Source organism: Rutidosis leptorrhynchoides, chromosome 7 (assembly GCF_046630445.1).
Source record: "Rutidosis leptorrhynchoides isolate AG116_Rl617_1_P2 chromosome 7, CSIRO_AGI_Rlap_v1, whole genome shotgun sequence".
NCBI lineage: Eukaryota > Viridiplantae > Streptophyta > Magnoliopsida > Asterales > Asteraceae > Rutidosis > Rutidosis leptorrhynchoides.
The window spans coordinates 47,759,537-47,777,812 of NC_092339.1; the positions used below are offsets into that span (position 1 = coordinate 47,759,537).

The window sequence follows — 18,276 nt, forward strand, 5'->3', positions numbered from 1 at the left end:
GAGCCATTGTTCCTTCATGACACAAGAATACCGTTGTTTAGTATTATCAATAATACTAATCGTGATATGGAAATCAAGATAAAGAGGAAATTTTTCCTTGACTCGCCTTAAATTCTTTATGTCATAATGTCGGAATGTTCATATGAGTCACCGTAATATAATCCCGGAAATTATATTACCCTGATTCATATGTGCATTCGACATCATTTCATATAGTCAAGGTGGCGTGTCAATCAAATCAACCACGTGAGATTAAGGTAGAATAAGAGTTAGATGTGAATAGAAGAGATCGAGTATAAATGCACAAGTAGTCAAGTAATTCCTACTCCAAGTCTATATGCCGGTTGTAGTCTAGACTCACTAATGTACCCTATGACTCGGGGTTGACACCAATAAACTCTAAATCCCTACAACCAACGCTCTGATACCATCTGTAGCGACCCGACAAAATCGTCATTGACGGCGCCGTCTACTTAGGTCCCGTTACGTGGTCATAAGTCTTTAAAACAACGTTTGACCAAAAGATATGTCGCATTCATTTCAAATGTAAAGATTGTTCAAATTTCACAAGAATAGTTCCACCACAAGTTACGTTACAAAGTTATAAGTACAAGTGAAACTTATGCGACACAATTTAAAAGTAGCCAAAAGACGCTCCATGTATGCATATATACTCGACATCCAATGCAAGTATCAAAATAATGAGCGGAAGCATGTATCATGTATCGTTCAAGGACCTGAGAAAAACATAGAAATCTGTCAACGAAAACGTTGGTGAAATCATAGGTTTGAGTAAGTAAGTACAAATGAACCACAAGATTTGCAACAATGAGATAATAGTAATACATTCCAAAAGTTTGTTTCACGAGCACCCAATTATCAATGCTTAACATTCCTTCCATTGAACCCCATCACTTAGTGCTAGAACATACACTGTTTCTCGAAAATATATTTCATTCGTAAACGGTAGCGAACCGTTTGAATGAGGGTTTGTCAAACCCATATGGATCCATACAACATAAGTTCTCTCTTACACCCGGCAAGTGTAACTAATGATAATCGAATTGAGGATTTTGTTCTAAACTCGTATTTAGAATGTTTGTTTTCCTGTACTTGTGTTCACTTAGTAAAAGAAATGTTTATGTTTTCTCATCCCAAATGTAAGTTCAAAAAGAGTAAAAGTGGGACTATGATCTCACCTTGAGTGCACGAGTAGTAAAGTACTTCAACAAGTAAACGTGTGCAAAGAACAATGCTACTCTTGACCTAAACAATAGGTTGTATCAATAACGGTAAACACGATAGGTCAAAAATGTTCAATTAGTCCTATGGCTCGTTAAGACTCGACCATAATAGCATGTGAATCAAATTGTCATGTTTCATGCGAGGTACAAGTATAAAAGCATGTTAGAACGATTGCACAATCATTTGGTTAAGTTTGAATAAAAGTCAACTTAGGTCGGGTCAAAGTCAACAAAAAGTCAACACGTTCGGGTCGGGTCCCGAACTATTTTCCTGAGGTTTTTAATCATGTATGAGCATGTTAGAACAAGTTACATGTGAATCGGAGGTCCATAGCATAGCAAACATTTTTCGTAAAATGGCCAGCGGAGACAGAGCCTGCCAGTGTATCTGGACGACGTCCAGATTTTCTGGACGGCGTCCAGCTTTGAAGGCTGGGACGGCGTCCAGACTTTCTGGACGGCGTCCAAATTTGAATACTGGAACGGCGTCCAAATATCTGGACGGCGTCCAGGTTGGATTTCAAGGCTGATGCAGAACTCCTAAGTGCGCGAACCAAAAACCAAATAAACACAATTTATGATCCGCAAACAATCAAGTCAAGTATTTTATACCGTTGGGAAGGTAATTTGACGAGGAAGACAACTAAACACATTTCATCAATCAATCTACCTATTATAACAACCAAAACCGCATCTAATGCTCAACATTAATCGCATACAAGTTCATAAATGCAATTCAATGATTCGGGCAACCAATTTACATGAATGATATGCCGTTTCGAAGGTAATCAAGTATACAATCCAACTAAACACTTACCAACCATAATCCATGGCATTCAATGCATCAAAAGTCCATTTCAAGTTCATCAAACCCTAACTCAAATTCACCAAAATCATAAATCAAGTTCATGAACTTTTCTAAAGCAACCTACACATCAAATTGAAGCTAGTGATACTAGGAACACAATTAGAACATGAACTTTTAACATCTAACAACATATGATCATCCAAAATTCAAGAACAACACACCAAAATTCAAGTTCATGCTAGTTACACTAAAACAACGAGATCGAGCATACCAATTACATACACGACATCACAATGAGCCATAGACACTAACTAACACCATTTTAAGTCAAAAACACGAATTTAGAGAAATCTAGAGTTTTAGAAATGTTACCCAAACGAGATGAAGTTGGTACCAAAATGAAGAGGATGGAGAGAGGATCACGAATATGTAATTTATTTTGTTGTAAGCCTCTTAGATCGAATTTAGATGATGATTGAATGAATTTGGTAGATGTGTGTGTGTGTTCTTGCTAGAGAGAAAGAGAGAGAGACGAAGAGGATTGAATGGTGGTGATTGGGGTGGACTAGTTGACCTAGTCAACTAGTTTGCCCCGTGTCAATTTTAGTCCCTCAAGTTTGAATCGGGTGCGTGAATTACCTAATCGAGATAATTTAAAACGCGTATTAACGAAAGATGTTATAAATATATAACGGACTTTAAAATAGTTAAACGGAAAAGTAAATGGAAAAAGGCGGGATGTTACATTTATCAATAACAATTCGTATAGCGATCAGTTCTTTCAATAATTGTCCACATATGCATTTCCAGCATATTGAGGTTTTATAAAATGTTTAAAGCATGATGAAGACGACTGGACGAGATGTGATATAGAGAGTAGTCAACACATACACACAGAAATAAAATGCAAATGATAAAACAATTATCTATCGGTGCTTAGAAATACATATTTTTTTTGATAAAATTGATGAAACCATCGAACAAATATGGGGTCCTGTAAATGAGATAACAATCGTTAAACATGAGACTAAAATGCCTTCAAGTGAATTGCAACGCAAGTATGTAACAGTCGATATAACGAGTGTTAGATTGAAGGACTAGCGTCGTGCAGTTAACAGAAGGTGAGGGATTATCCGTGTATTATAAAAAACATTAGGACCATCAATATAGTTACGCGTAAACCACATCGACTAACTGTATAATTTACTCTAATTTGTTTGATATGTGGTTGCTGGAAACTAGACAATATAATTATAATCGTCAAGATTAGAGTAAGGAAAAAGTGAAAAACATATCAGCAAGCAACTACCTATAGACATTAGACAATACAGGAACTTGTACGGGCAGGGGTTCGTGATGTGTGTTGCTTTCTAGATCAAAACAGTTTAACTCGTCTTCATTTAGCAGCGTTGGAAGGGACATCTGGAGGTTGTGAAGGTACCCGTTGAACTGTTGAAGTGAACGGTTGTGTTTATGGTGCCTACTTTTTTACAGTCGATGGCAATGAAGTCGCTAGATACGTACCGATGTACATGAATCCAACAGAATCCAACAAGCGTGGATCAGTTTGATTTGGATGTTGGCTTGTAGACATATGGCCTTGATTCATACCATCTTTCTTCTTCCTAAGGTGAGATAAAGATATCAAAGTACAAGAAACAATATAGTGACAATACGAATCGAACGTGCTTTCAGTGTTTGATGTTTGCAGTTTTAATTTTAGCATATATACATTTGGTTTACATTCTATTGTAAATTACAAATTTCAATCAGTAACATCTCGTGTTTTTCTTTTTGGAACAACAAACACACGCACCTTTTATGTCCACGACGGGACTGAACTCACAAGGTTGATAGTGTCCTTAATACCGCTAGTCCAGAACCCCTTTGGTTTGCATCTGTCTCTTTAGTACAAATTAATAATCTAACAATGCTCGCCTCTGGATCTTGATGAAGATAATCTCGATTGTTACGAGAACCCAATTTCCGACTACTGTAAAAAACCCAAAAAACGCATATCTCCAAGAATCGATGAGAGCCAACGAGCCATAAAAACCCAAAACCCCGAAAGCAAAACCAACCGCAATGCTAACAAAAAATCCTTTACTTATCAACTTGTCCTCATATTCTTGCTCTACAATACCTTCATCCCTAGGCTTACTACTTGTTGCCTCATCCCCTGGGCATTCATTGGGCAACGGAAGCCCACAAAGTGCGGGATTTCCAATATATGACGCCGCGTTAAAGCTCTGTAACTGTGTGCTTCTCGGAATTCTTCCCGCCAAATTGTTAGACGACAAATCCAAAACGCCGAGATTACTCAACTGTGAAAGGCTGGTAGGGATTACACCAATTAGATTGTTTCTTGATAAATCAAGAAAATCCAACCATCTCAGTTGACCAATGTCTTTAGGTATTGGTCCGGTTAACCCATTTCTTGAAAGGTTCAACGCAATCAAAGACAAAAGACTCATGATTTCACCCGGTATCTCACCGATTAATCTATTGCTAGAAAGATCAAGGCTGACGACTAGACCTAGCGTTTTCTGGTACGTGGTTTCCTTTCCTTTCCATTGGAGTAATACTTTGAACACATATCGGGATCTGAATGTTAGTCGGCTTTCGGATAAACCAATTACATTGTACCACAGACTTACATCTTGGTTAAGATTTTCTTTTAAGGTCATCGCCGAAATGTTATTGAGACACTTCGGGATGGTCCCGGAGAAATTGTTAACTGAGAGGTCTAAAATCTGGATATTCTGGAGCTTACATAAGCTTGTAGGAATGGTTCCATTGAACCGATTTGATGGTAGGCTAAGAACAATCAACATCGACAAGGTTTCTCCAACCCATCCCGGTATTGTTCCTGACAATTGATTTTCTCCAAGATCAAGAAGCTGCAACATTGTCCAATTTTTTAGCAACAATGGCAGCTCTCCTGACAAGCTACTGCCTCGTAAACTAATCATACTAATAGGAACTAGAGATCCCATTGATTCGGGAATTGACCCAGTGAATTGATTAAATTCGAGGTTCAGAACAGTCATCCTATCAAAGTTCTTCCAGCAATTGGGAAGATTTCCGAAAAGTTGGTTATTAGAAAGATCAAGGCGGTTTAAGATAGTCAGGTTACACAAGGAAGAAATCGACCCGGTGAACATGTTATCACTGAGTATTAGTGTAACAGTGTCAAGAGGAAACAACGGTATGTTACCCGTGAAGTTATTGGAGCTCATATCAATCATTGGTTGATTCTCCAAAATCATATTTGGCAAATTCTCCATAATTATATTTGATACCTCCCCACTTATTTGGTTTAAAGAAAGATTTAAGTAACTGATACCCACAGAATTTAAAGATTCCCAGAACCAAGTGGGAATTGAATCAATGATTCCAGTATCAGATATATCAAGAATAGAAAAGTTGTTTTGATTTTTCAGCCATCCCGGGAAAGAACTCCCGAGTTTGCACGATGATAACGAGATGGTTTCGAGTTGAAAAGGCGGAGACCATTCAGGATCGAAATCTATAACTAACGAGTTATATGCAAGATCAAGGTAAATCAAATGAGTAAGATTGGTAACCTGTGATTCAGTGATTGTACCATGAAAGAAGTTAGAAGATGCACCCAAGGACTCAAGCTTGGAAAGTGGCCCCAAGTTTTCGCCTAATGTTTCGTTTAAGAGATTTCTTTCAAAATATAACTCCCGTAAGGAAGCAAAAGAAGAAAGATCAGGGAGAAATCCGTTAATACGGTTATCAGCTATATCAAGAATCGCAAGATTTGATGTTTGATCGAATTTGTCTGGGAATGATCCATTCAACTGATTTAATCCAAGGTATAGTTCCTTCAAAGCTGTGAATTTAAATCGGGTAAAGAACCGCTTAGTTGGTTAGCATATAGATCTAGAACCTGCAACGATCTTTCAGAGAGGTTGTCGAATAAGTTGGGAAGATCTTGATTTAGATTGTTTGCAGGTAGATGAAGTTCACGTAAGTTGACCAAGTTCCTAAATGAACTCGGGATTCCACCTTCAAGTCCATTTTCGGTCAAGTCTAAGGTTTGGAGGTTTTGAACTGTACCAAAAGCTTCAGGAATTGTACCAAGTAACTCGTTGTAAGATAGGTTGATATCTGTAAGACTCCCGCTGAAGTTAAATAACCAAGTATATATTGTAGAGGATGGAAGATTGTTAGAAGTGAGATCCAGAACAACGAAAGAATTGGATAAATTGGTCACTGTACTAACAAACGATTTAGCAGTATTATTCGGAAGATAACAGTTTATGAGGTGCAACTCTGCTAAGGTAGGTAATATGATGGCATTATCTAGTAGGTTTACTGACTCACTGAGGTCCGTATAACTAAGATTTAGGTACTTGAGTGAGGAAAGACGAGAAATCCAATCTGTGTTCATGATTGAAACTGATGAATGTACAAGATCAAGCGTTTGTAAGTTTGAAAGGTTGCCTAATTGAGAGGGAACTTTGGGTGAATCAAAATCGGTGTTAACAAGTTTCAGGTGCTGCAAATTTTTGAAGGAACCAATGAATTCGGGGATACGAGTAAAGCTGTTTCCGCTCAGGTCTAAATATCTTAATGAGCTTAATGAAAGAAACGAAGAACTTATTTCACCTTTAAGACCAAGAAAACTTCCATTTTCTTCAGAGCAAATTCCAGGAAGAACAAGTTTAATGACTTCACCTGTGCCATTTCTGCAACTTACACCTCGCCATTGACAGCAATCTCGAGAAGCATTAGTATCCCTCCATGACTTAAGGAGGCCATAATCGTCCGTAAGCCCTTTTTTGAATTGCAATAATGCTCTTCGGTCCCGCTCAATGCACCTCGTTTCGGCATAGTTTCGTCTGGGAATCGCGGAAACAAGGTTAATGCTGCTGCATATGAAAATTATTGATAACATATAAAAAGAGAGGGCTTGTGGAATCATTTTATAAAATTGCATGAGTGCTGAATTTGTTTTTAAGAAGGTAAAAGGTTTAAGGTGTATCAAACTCTCTATGTTGCCAGGTTTATATAATGTTTAACCTTCAATTTTTATCATTTAAGGTTGTGTATTATTATATATGTAGTTTCAACTCTTAAATTAAGAATTATTAATTATTAACAGTATCAATTACATTATATAATTTTGATTATGTACTCAATAATGCAAAATATGACACTGGAAATTATGCTATACGGAGTATCTAATATTCTAAAAGATGCATGTAAGACCAAAACTGTCTTTTTCATATAGATTGCTCTACGGAATTTTCTAATCTTGTGGTATTTTATAAATATATGAATGAATGTTCATAACATTATTTAAAACCATTTGTTGGGCCAAAGGCTCAAACTAATATACAGAGTATATGAAAACGACAGCACAGTAGACTTGTATATAGAAAACCTAAATGTTCCAGATAGACTTGACTCTCTATATAACAATAAACAACATATAGCATAAGCAGGATATGAAAGCAGCCGCCCACGATAATGACATGTGAGGGCAATCCTACTAAGTAAAAAAATTAACAGAAACAGGATCAAGTGATCTGTGTCAGAAAGCTGTTAAACTGGTATTTTTGGCAGTTGATGCAATCCAATAATCGATGATCAAGAAACTAAATATAGTAGCGGGCAAAAAAAGAAATAAAGATGAACAGGAGTATCGTTAGGTAAGTCCAATGATGAGGCTTGCAAATGATTTACTTAGAAAAATGGAGTATCGTTAATTATTTGACGGAGTTCTAACTTAAGAGTAACAATACTCCCCTTTTTGATTAACATTTGATAAAATAATCTTTTAAACGTCAAAATAAATATCGAATACCTAAAACAACTCCATCCATAAAACTAACTCATGATCAGAACTAGAACTCGACATAAAGTACTCTTCAGTCCATCTTCCTGATACAAAACAAAATACTTTCCAATTTCAATGTCCCTGATAAGTGCATGCCTAACTGAAACAGAGTTCACAGCTTCAATTCTAACCACCTTAAAGCTGGTATCCCTTCCATCATCATAATCATATTGTGGATAACAGATAAGCCCGATATAAACAGTTATAACATTACTATGAGGCGAAGGCAACCTAACATACTGTTTCGTCAAACAAAATAAACGATGGGACTACTTAAAGCTGTGCAACACAACACTAATACGTTTTTCGAAGCTAAGTATTGCAAAGTGTGTTGCTCTAGTTCCTGATTCATGAATCATGATTATTATTATTATTATGAGCAACAAAATATAAGTTACAATAAGGATACTCGAAAATGAGGGATTCAGATATCAAATCTATTCCAATGATAGAAGGACGGATCAAGTTACGATATCTAGGTTTTGAATGATAATAACGAGCAAAAGGATATCGATTCTGATTATGACGATTAATGTAACATTTAATAAAATATGAATTTGAAATTAACGAACGAAAACGAGATGAAATGCACTTACATAGATTGGCTGGTTTTAATTAATGGGAGACGAATTAGGATTTCGATTAATAATAATAGCTCGTCAGTGAGTAGGGTAATAAGATTACCGAATTGATTAATTTGTGCTTACTAGTAGTTGAATCTGATTCCGCCATACTACCACCAGACACCACCGCCTTGAACTGCCGTCTTCAACGAAATTAGATTGGGGGAAATTACAGAAACGATTTTGCAAATAAAATAGTAACATAGTATCTGTCGATGCTCAGAGCACGAGAGTAGTGCAAACTTTTAAGCTGACGTCATCATATGTTTATAAGGGTTGTAACATGTGCTATTAGTTGTAACTTGACTCTTGATGATGTAATATGTATGAAAGCGTATACAGGAAGATACTTGGTTATTGACACCGCACAAGCGTGCATCTAAAAAATCATACAGATGAGGAGTTGATGGGATTTGACGCTTTGACGCGTGGGCGTTTAGGGGAGGTCTTCTTTTTATCTTTTTATGTTTTTTTTGTTATCGATCGTTTTTCTTTCGTGTTACGTTTTTGTATCGTAAAAAGTTTGTGGTTGTCTTTTTTTTAGTTGGTGCTTCTCTTGGTTAGTGTTAGGTTTCGATCTAGATTTCGGTCTAGTTTTTGTGGTTGTGCTTGTAGTTTGTGTTGTTTCTTAGTTGGGCGTCTTTATTGCCGTTAGTTGTAATCGTTTTGAGGCCTCATCTTTCCGATGATCGTCTCCAAGTTTTTATATAGGTTTCAGTTTTTTAGCCAAAAAAATTAATAATATAATAATAAATAAAAATCATACAGATGTCTAATTACATTTCAAATATCTGGCTTCTCCATTTATCATGCGTTTCTTTTCATCTACTTGATTCCCTAAGCTTGTGCGATTCACTATCTAGTATGGTACTAAAATGGTTATGTTTGCCCCTTAGGCCACTCTCTATCGTAACTAAACTATTCATCATCTTAATCTTCCACATCAGCGCCACATCAACACCAATATCCTATAACTAACTCATAATTAAACACTCCCTATAATGGCTAAAACAATACTCCTCTTAATATACAACGTACAAGCAATAAAGCATCAAGTCCAACAATAAAAAGCCATTGGACCCACAATTCCTATAACTAAACTTAAAACTTCCGTTAAATCCATGGTGAATGCGGGTAACTAAAGCGGGTAATGAGCCCGTGCCTATGGTTAGTTACGGGTAATGACGGGTAATGTGCGGGTAACGGACGGGTAACTAACGATAGGGGATGGTCTTAGGCCACTCCCTATAGTAACTAAACTATTCATCCTCTTAATCTTCCACATCAGCGCCACATCAACACCAATATCCTATCACTAACTCATAACTAAACACTCTCTATCATGGCTAAAACAATACTCCTCTTAATATACAACGTACAAACAATAAAACATCAGGTCCAACAATAAAAAGCCACTGAGACCCACAATTCCTATAACTAACCTAAATACTTCCATTAAATCCATGATGAATGCGGGTAACTAATGCGGGTAACTAATCCGTGCCTATGGTTCATTACGGGTAACTACGGGTAACGAGCGGGTAATGACGGGTAATGGAACCATAAGGAGTGGTCTTATAATCATTGTTTATTATTTACATTATGATCTAATTCAAAGTCTCTGTAATTTGTTTAATCCTTTTAGCATAAACTAGTCCGGATCCGGACCGCGTGATGCGGCGGAGGCTTTCGGCCTGTGTATTCATATTTAACGTAGCGTTGTGTATTTACAGAGGGGAAAACGGCGCATGTCTTAAGCGCCGTTTTAGATGTCGTTGTCTTAAACGTTTTTTAAAAGTGTCCGTTTCGAACGTAGTTAGCTTCGTTTTGTTCATAAAAAAATTTCGAGTGTAACGGTGCTGTCGGAAAAATTTAAGTTGCGGCGAACAGAAAGATACGGGCTGTCGTTGTGTTAAACGTTTTTTAAAAAGTGTCCGTTTCGCGTATAGTTAGTCACGTTGGCTTCGTGAGACTTTTTTGAGTTGAAGGTGGTCTCGGAAAAATTTAACTCGCACCGAGCGAGAAGATAGGGTCCGTTATAAATTTGGGGGGAATTAGTTTGTTTATTCTAAAAAAATTATATGTTTACACTTTCTACCCCTGAAAAAGTGTAAACTTGAGGGTTGTTGTGTAAATTGAGGCGAATTTGAAGGATCGATTGTAGTGTGAACGTAAAGTCAAAACTACAATCCAAATTAACTAAAGACAAAATTTCATTCCTCGTCCCTGAACTTTACATCGATTTTGACTCCCTGTCCTTTTTCTTTTTTTTTTTTTGTGCATTCCTCGTCCCTAAACTATGAAAAGAGTACATCCCTCGTCCTCCCGTCTAATTTCTGTCAAAACTTGTCGTTACCCCTTATCACGTGCATGTCATGTGAGGGTATTTTTGCCATTGTTTTTTCTTCTTCTATCATTAAAACCCCCAATTCTTTCACATCCAAAAACACATATTCATATATCTTCATCATCAATCATCATCGATCCATCATCTTCAACAAAAACTTCTTCATAGCATCATCTATTTCGATCTTCATCATCATCAATCTAACAACATTAACAATTCAGATTCATAAAGAAGCTGCTACAATACTCGTGTTCATCATTAATCGATTTGGTCTCCGGAACAATTTAGCTAATCTCACATCGAATTGAAGAAAGATTCTGATTCCTAATCACTTCTTGAAGCTACGAAATACTTCGAATCAGATTGTGATTCAACGAATTTGTCCAGATCTCAAAGTCAAAGATGAATTCATCTCGATCAAACTTCCAATTCGAATGAATCATTGAGTTTCAGATCATTCTGTTAACTTTTGAGGATTCAAAGGAAGATTCTAAACGTTTTTCATGTAGTAATCGAGGTCTAAGAACAACTAGATAACGAAATTTGATTTTGTGTTCATATGTTGAGACACGCACTGTTCATCATTGATTTTGTGTTCCAGATCTGTTCTTCATCTGAATCTTCACACCGTGATTCTGCTCGTAGCCATCTATTTGATTCCACCACCCTTAGGTTATCATCCGTTTTTAAATCTGGGTTTTTTTTTTTTTAATAAAAGTGGGTTTTTTTAGATCTGTGTGTTTTTCCTAATAAAAGTTGATCTGAGTGTTCTAATGGATTTGTGAGTGTTCTTCTATTATGGTATATTCTAACGGTATTTGAGTGTTCCTTTTAGTTTGATTCTCATTTACAGCTTTGTTCATTCATCGACTCATATAGGAAGTTAAAGTTTGTTCAAGAAGAAATAGTGAGATGAAATTGACTGAAGCTAAACAAATTATTTACTGTATGTTTTAATTTCATAGTCATTTAAATTAGATGTGAAAATATGGGTTTTTTTTAATTTAGAACTGAAAAAATCAAGATGATGAAGATGATGAAGATGGGGGGTTTTTATGATAGAAGAAGAAAAAACAATGACAAAAATACCCTCACATGACATGCACATGATAAGGGGTAACGGCAGGTTTTGACAGAAATTAGACGGGGGGACGAGGGATGTACTCTTTTCACAGTTTAGGGACGAGGAATGCACAAAAAAAAAAAGAAAAATGACAGGGAGTCAAAATCGATGTAAAGTTCAGGGACGAGGAATGAAATTTTGTCTTAACTAAAACTACGTAATTAGACATGTGTTTTAGTACATAAGGGTTAAAATACCTTTGGTTTATCTTCTATTACCATTACTATTTAATATTTAATATTACTATTAATATTATACGAGTAACTAGTATTACAATTACAATTACAATTACACACAATATGTTAGTGTTGCATTTCTTTCTTTAGTACAAAATGGCGGAACATAGAGTAACCCAAAGTGGGTATCCGTCCACCCTGGATTTTACCGAACAAAAATTTTTACACTAAAAAAAAAAATTACTAAAAATAAGGTTTTTTTAGTGTTCGTCCCTGCTGAATATGAAGATTTAAAAAAAATTTACACCCGCCCTACCTGTATCCGAGTTCAAGTTCCGCCGCTGTTAGTACATGTTAATAACCGAACAACATACTTGCTCACCTCTGGATCTTGATGAAGATAATCTCGATTGTTACAAGAACCCAATTTCCGATTATGGTAAAAAACCCAAAAAACGCAATTCTCCAAAACTTGAGAGCCAACGACCCACAAAAGCCCCAAAACCCGAAAGCAAAACCAACTACAACGCTAATAAAAAATCCCTTACTTATAAACTTGTCATCGTATTCTCGTTCAGCAATATCTTCATGCTTAGGACTACTACTTCTTGGGTCATCCCCTGGGCAACCATTGGGCAACGGAAGCCCACACAATGCGGGATTTCCAGTATATGACCCGCGTCAAAGCTCTGTAACTGTGTGCTTATCGGAATTTTTCCTGACAAGTTGTTAAACGACAAATCCAGGAGGCCGAGATTACTCAACTGAGAAAGGCTAGTAGGGATTAAACCAATCAGTTTGTTGATAAATCAAGAAAATCCAACCATCTCAGTTGACCAACGTCTTTAGGTATTGGTCCAGTTAACCCATTTCTTGAAAGGTTCAAGGCGATCAGAGACAAAAGACTCATGATCTCACCTGGTATTTCACCGGTTAATTTATTGCTAGAAAGATCAAGGCTAACAACTAGACCCAACGTCTTTTCGTACGTGGTTTCCTTTCCTTTCCATAGGAGTAATGCTTTGAACACATATCGGGCTCTGGATGTTATCCGGGTTTCTGATAAACCGATTACATTATACCAGAGAATTGAATCTGAGCTACTCTTTTTCTTTAAGGTCATCACCGAAATGTTATTGAGACACTTCGGGATGGTCCCATAGAAATTGTTAACCGAGAGGTCCAAAATCTGGATATTCTGGAGCTTACATAAGCTTGTAGGAATGGTTCCATTGAACCGATTTGATGGTAGGCTAAGAACAATCAACGTCGAAAAGCTTTCTCCAATCCACTCTGGTATCGTTCCTGATAGTTGATTTTCTCCAAGATCAAGAAGCTGCAACGATGTGCAGTTTTTTAGCGATAATGGGAGCTCTCCTGTAAACCTATTGCCTCGCAAACTCATCATATTAATATAGGATAAACCTCCCATTGAGTCAGGAATTGACCCAGTAAATTGATTATATTCGAGGTTGAGAATATTCATCCTATCAAAGTCCTTCCAGCAATTCGGAAGCTTTCCCGAAAGTTTGTTATTAGAAAGATCAAGGTGGCTTAAGATAGTAAGGTTACACAAGGAAGAAATCGACCCGGTGAACATGTTATCACCGAGTATTAGTGAAATGGTGTCAAGAGGAAATAACGGTATGTTACCCGTGAAGTTATTTGAGCTCATATCAATTATTAGTGAATTCTCCAAAATGAAACTTGGAAAATTCTCCAGAATCAAATTTGGTACCGTCCCACTAATTTGGTTTAAGGAAAGATTCAAGTAAGTGATACCCACCGAATTTAAAGATTCCCAGAACCAAGTGGGAACTGAATCAATGATTCCAGTATCAGACATATCAAGCACAGAAAAGTTTTTTTGATTTTTCAGCCATCCCGGGAAAGAACTCCCGAGTTTGCACGATGATAACGAGATGGTCTCGAGTTGAAAAGTCGGGGACCATTCAGGATCAATATTTAAATCTAAAGAGTTATATGCAAGATCAAGGTAAATTAAACGAGAAAGATTGGTAAAATGTGATTCTGTAATTGTACCATGAAAAAAGTTAGAAGATGCACCCAAGGACTTAAGCTTCGAAAGTGGCCCCAACTTTTCGCCTAAAGTTCCGTTTAAGAGGTTTCTTTCAAAATATAACTCTCGTAAAGAAGCAAAAGAAGAAAGATTGGAGAGAAATCCATTAATACGGTTATCAGCTAAATCAAGAATCAGAAGATTTGATTTTTGCTCGAATTTTTCAGGGAATGGTCCACTCAACTGATTTAATCCAAGGTGTAGTTCCTTCAAAGCTGTGAATTTTGTAAAATCGGGTAAAGAACCTCTTAGTCGGTTCCCATATAAATCAAGAATCTGCAACGATCTTTCAGAAAGATTGTCAAAGAAACTGGGAAGATCTTGATTCAGATTGTTCCCAGCTAGATGAAGTTCACGTAAGTTGACCAACTTCCTAAATGAACTTTGGATACCACCTTCGAGTCCATTGTTGGTCAAGTCTAAGGTTTGGAGGTTTTGAATTGTACCGAAAGCATCAGGAATTGTACCAAGTAGCTCGTTGTCAGGTAGGATAATATCCGTAAGACTCGCACTGAAGTTAAATAACCAAGGGTATATCGTAGAGGATGGAAGATAGTTAGAATCGAGATCAAGAACAGCGAAAGAATTAGATAAATTGGTCATTGTGCTAACAAATGACTTAGCAGTATCGTTCGGAAGCAAACAATTTATGAGGTGCAACTCTACTAAGGAAGGTAATCTGATGGCATTATATAGTAGGTTGACTTACTCACTGAGGTCGATATAACTAAGATTTAGGTATCTGAGTGACGAAAGACGAGAAAGCCATTCTGTGTTGATGATTGCAACCGTTGAAAATGTAAGATCGAGAGTTTGTAAGTTTGAAAGGTTGCCTAATTGAGAGGGAACTTTGGGTGAATCAAAATCGGTGTTAACAAGTTTTAGGTGCTGCAAATTTTTTAAGGAACCAATGAATTCGGGGATACGAGTAAAGCTGTTTCCACTCAGGTCTAAATATCTTAATGAGCTTAATGAAAGCAACGAAGAACCGATTACGCCTCTGAGACCATGGAAACTTCCATCTTCTTCAGACAAAATTCCAGGAAGAAGAAGTTTAATGACTTCACCTGTGCCATTTCTGCAACTTACACCTCTCCATTGACAGCAATCTCGAGAAGCATTAGTATCCCGCCATGACTTAAGGAGGGCGTAATCGTCCGTGAGCCCTTTTTTGAATTGCAACAGTGCTCTTCGGTCCCGCTCAACGCACCTTGTTTCGGCATAGTTTGTTCTGGGAATACCAGAAACAAGGTTAATGCTGCTGCATGTGATAATTAATAACAAATATAATGAGAGGGGTTGTGTAATCATTCTGTAAAAGTGCATGAGTGCTGAATTTGGTTTTAAGGAGCTAAAAGGATTAAGGCATATCAAATTCTTTTAGTTGTCATGTTTATATAATGTTTAAGCTTTAACATTTATAATTTAAAGTAGTGTATTATTGTATATGCAGGGTCAACTGAATACATTATTGGGAGAAAACCTTACCGTATTGGGCACTAATATTTTTTTTTTTTAACTAAGAATTATCAATTACAGTATAATTTTGAATATGTGGTGTCAACATTTGACACTGGAAATTCTGCTATTTTCAATATATTAAAAGATGTATGTAAGACCAAAACTGTCATTTTCATATAGATTGCTCTACGAAATTTTCTTACCTTGTGGTATCTTAATTTCTAAAATATAAAAAAAGATCAATATTATTATCTAAAACCATTTGTTGGGTCAAAGACAAACTACTGCACATGAAAACGGCAGCACAGTAGACTTTCCAGATATACTCTAAATAACAATAAACAACATATAGCGTTAACACGATATGAAAACAGCCGCCCATGATAATGACACGTGTGAGGGCAATCCCACTAACTAAAAAAACTAAAACAAACAGGATCAAGTTATCTGTGTCAGAAAGTTGTTGAACTGATATCAACCATGGTATTTTTGGCAGTTGAGGCAATCTAATAATCGATAGTGATCAAGAAAATATATATATATAGTAGCGGGCAAAAAGGAAATATAAATGAACAGCTCCAGAATATATGTCAGCAAGACTCCAAGAGGTGACAAATAAGGCAACAAATGAAAAAGAAAAAAAATGTCTTACTAAAATAGGCAACAAATAAGCTCGAATAGACCATATGTTTGATATCACTTATGTGATTAAGTCATAAAGGTTTTAAAATGTATACTTGCATAAATAACGCAACAAAAAAGTAACACGATACAGAACATTAATGAGAGGAACTGCAGTAGGCCAGGAAGGAAGTACGAAAGGGAAGATCATAGGGATCAAAAGACTGATCATCTTAGCATGTCGAATTTCAAAAGCTTATTCCGCATATTATATTCCACAACATTACTTGAGGACCGACGCCAGACGAAAACAATATCCTGATTAAGCGGATGTGGTAAATGCAAACCTATAGAGTCTTTTTTAACGTTTCTAAAATTAGATTTCGTTTCATCCAAATGAACCTTATGCAACAACAACAACCATTCCCCACCATTGCTTCAATCCTTAAGCCTAACTCAAATCATCCCAAGGATAGGAAACTTAGTATACCTAATAAGCACACCATTTGACACCCTAATAATGCTTATGCGCGCATACTGGCTAAATCATCGCGTGAGGAAGCTTAATGGTTGTACATTCACCATTGCGAGGATTCGTAAGTAAAAATACCACAAGTTAAAAGTGAGTCCATACAACAATTCATGATTAGACCTAAAATAATAGTTGAAAGGATAATGATTCCAATTATGATGATTAATGTAACATTTAATACAAATATGAATTTGAAATTAACGAGCGAAAACGAGAAGAAACGCACTTACAAAGATTGGCTGGTTTCAATGGGAGACGAATTAGGATTTCGATTAATAATAATAGCTCGTCATTGAGCTTATCGAATTGTGAAGATGATAATAATAAGATTACTGATTTGATTATTTTTTGTTTATTACTAACTGAAAAATTATTAAAACAGCACATCGGAATCCGTCATGCTACCGCCGGTCACCACCGCCTGGAACTTCCGTAATCAACGAAATTAGTTTGGGGGGAACTTGCAGAAACGATTATAACAAAATTATAGTTTGAAAGGAAAAGAGATTAGAGATTAGAGATTAGGAAGGAGACTAATTGTGTTCCAGAGATTTTGTAGAGAACAGGAGGGAGGTGAATGAAGGGGAAATCATCAGGAAGGATTGGATTCAATGGAAAATTATACTGTTCCTTACTTTCCTTTTCTTTCATATTCAAACTCAGTAACACATTCAATCTTTTCACTTGTCTCTAAACCTTTTTCTTTTCTTTGAAAATTCAACTCGAAAGCAGACCTTAGATTTTTATTATATTACTCCTTCAATCTGATATCTACATTATATTATTCTATTTTTTGTAAGTATCAAATTAATTGTTTACTTTTATAAATGAAAAAAAAAAATACTCCTTCCATCTTAAAAAGTTAAAAAAAAATTGTCCATCTTTTTATTTTTTTTGTCCCAAAATTATTATTTTTTTTCTCAAAATAATCATTATATATCATTAAAATTCCAATTATATTTATATTAATTTTGGAAAATTCAACTTTAAAAGTATCAATTAATTTATTAGTTACGCCATATAACTAAATTAAATGAAGGGCGAATTAGACAATTCATTACTATATTTTAATTCTAACAAAAAGTCAAACGGGACTGTTTTTTTGAGACAGAGGGAGTAATGTAATAAAAATCTTGTACGCCTCTACTTTATTCATGTAGTACAAAAAGACATGTAAAAAGTTATAGGTAAGACTTGAAAGTTAACGAAAAAAATAAATATGACATTTATATTTTCTTAAACTGTGTGTTTTTTTATCTGTGAACAATAAATTTAAGACAGAAAGAGTACATATTTATCTTAATATTAAATTTGGATCGAATATATCCTCGTGTTATCTTATAACGAACAGTATTGTCTATTGTATGCAAGGTTGGAGAACTCGGATCT

General features: G+C 36.0%; 2 protein-coding genes across 4 annotated transcripts; both read right to left on the bottom strand.

The window, feature by feature from the left end:
- Positions 1-3,254: 3,254 nt before the first annotated feature.
- LOC139859183 (receptor-like protein EIX2) lies at positions 3,255-12,238 on the bottom strand. Its single transcript, XM_071847979.1, has 5 exons — positions 12,215-12,238; positions 7,988-8,163; positions 6,059-6,953; positions 3,869-5,939; positions 3,255-3,677 (listed from the first exon to the last, which is right to left on the bottom strand). The coding sequence occupies exons 1-4, from the start codon at positions 12,236-12,238 to the stop codon at positions 3,969-3,971; spliced, it is 3,066 nt and encodes a 1,021-aa protein (XP_071704080.1). The 3' UTR covers positions 3,255-3,677; positions 3,869-3,968.
- Positions 12,239-12,444: 206 nt separating this feature from the next.
- Positions 12,445-17,429, bottom strand: LOC139857087 (receptor-like protein EIX2). Of its 3 annotated transcripts, none has more exons than XM_071845811.1 (2): positions 17,118-17,429; positions 12,445-15,504 (listed from the first exon to the last, which is right to left on the bottom strand). In XM_071845811.1, the coding sequence occupies exon 2, from the start codon at positions 14,874-14,876 to the stop codon at positions 12,987-12,989; it is 1,890 nt and encodes a 629-aa protein (XP_071701912.1). In that variant the 5' UTR covers positions 14,877-15,504; positions 17,118-17,429; the 3' UTR covers positions 12,445-12,986. The 3 variants fall into 3 exon arrangements, with proteins under 3 accessions (XP_071701912.1, XP_071701910.1, XP_071701911.1); XM_071845809.1 differs by having other exon boundaries at positions 12,445-15,531; XM_071845810.1 differs by having other exon boundaries at positions 12,445-15,534.
- Positions 17,430-18,276: the final 847 nt, after the last annotated feature.

What these genes read in the sequence shown, in the direction of transcription:
- LOC139859183 (XM_071847979.1), bottom strand. Translation starts at nt 12,238, where the DNA reads ATGGTAATAGAAGATAAACCAAAG. An exon ending in TAATAGAAGATAAACCAAAG is followed by an intron (nt 8,164 to 12,214) that starts GTATTTTAACCC and finishes TTGACGAAACAG; the next exon opens with TATGTTAGGTTGCCTTCGCC. An exon ending in AGGGACATTGAAATTGGAAA is followed by an intron (nt 6,954 to 7,987) that starts GTATTTTGTTTT and finishes TTTCATATGCAG; the next exon opens with CAGCATTAACCTTGTTTCCG.
- LOC139857087 (XM_071845811.1), bottom strand. Translation starts at nt 14,876, where the DNA reads ATGACCAATTTATCTAATTCTTTCGCTGTTCTTGATCTCGATTCTAAC.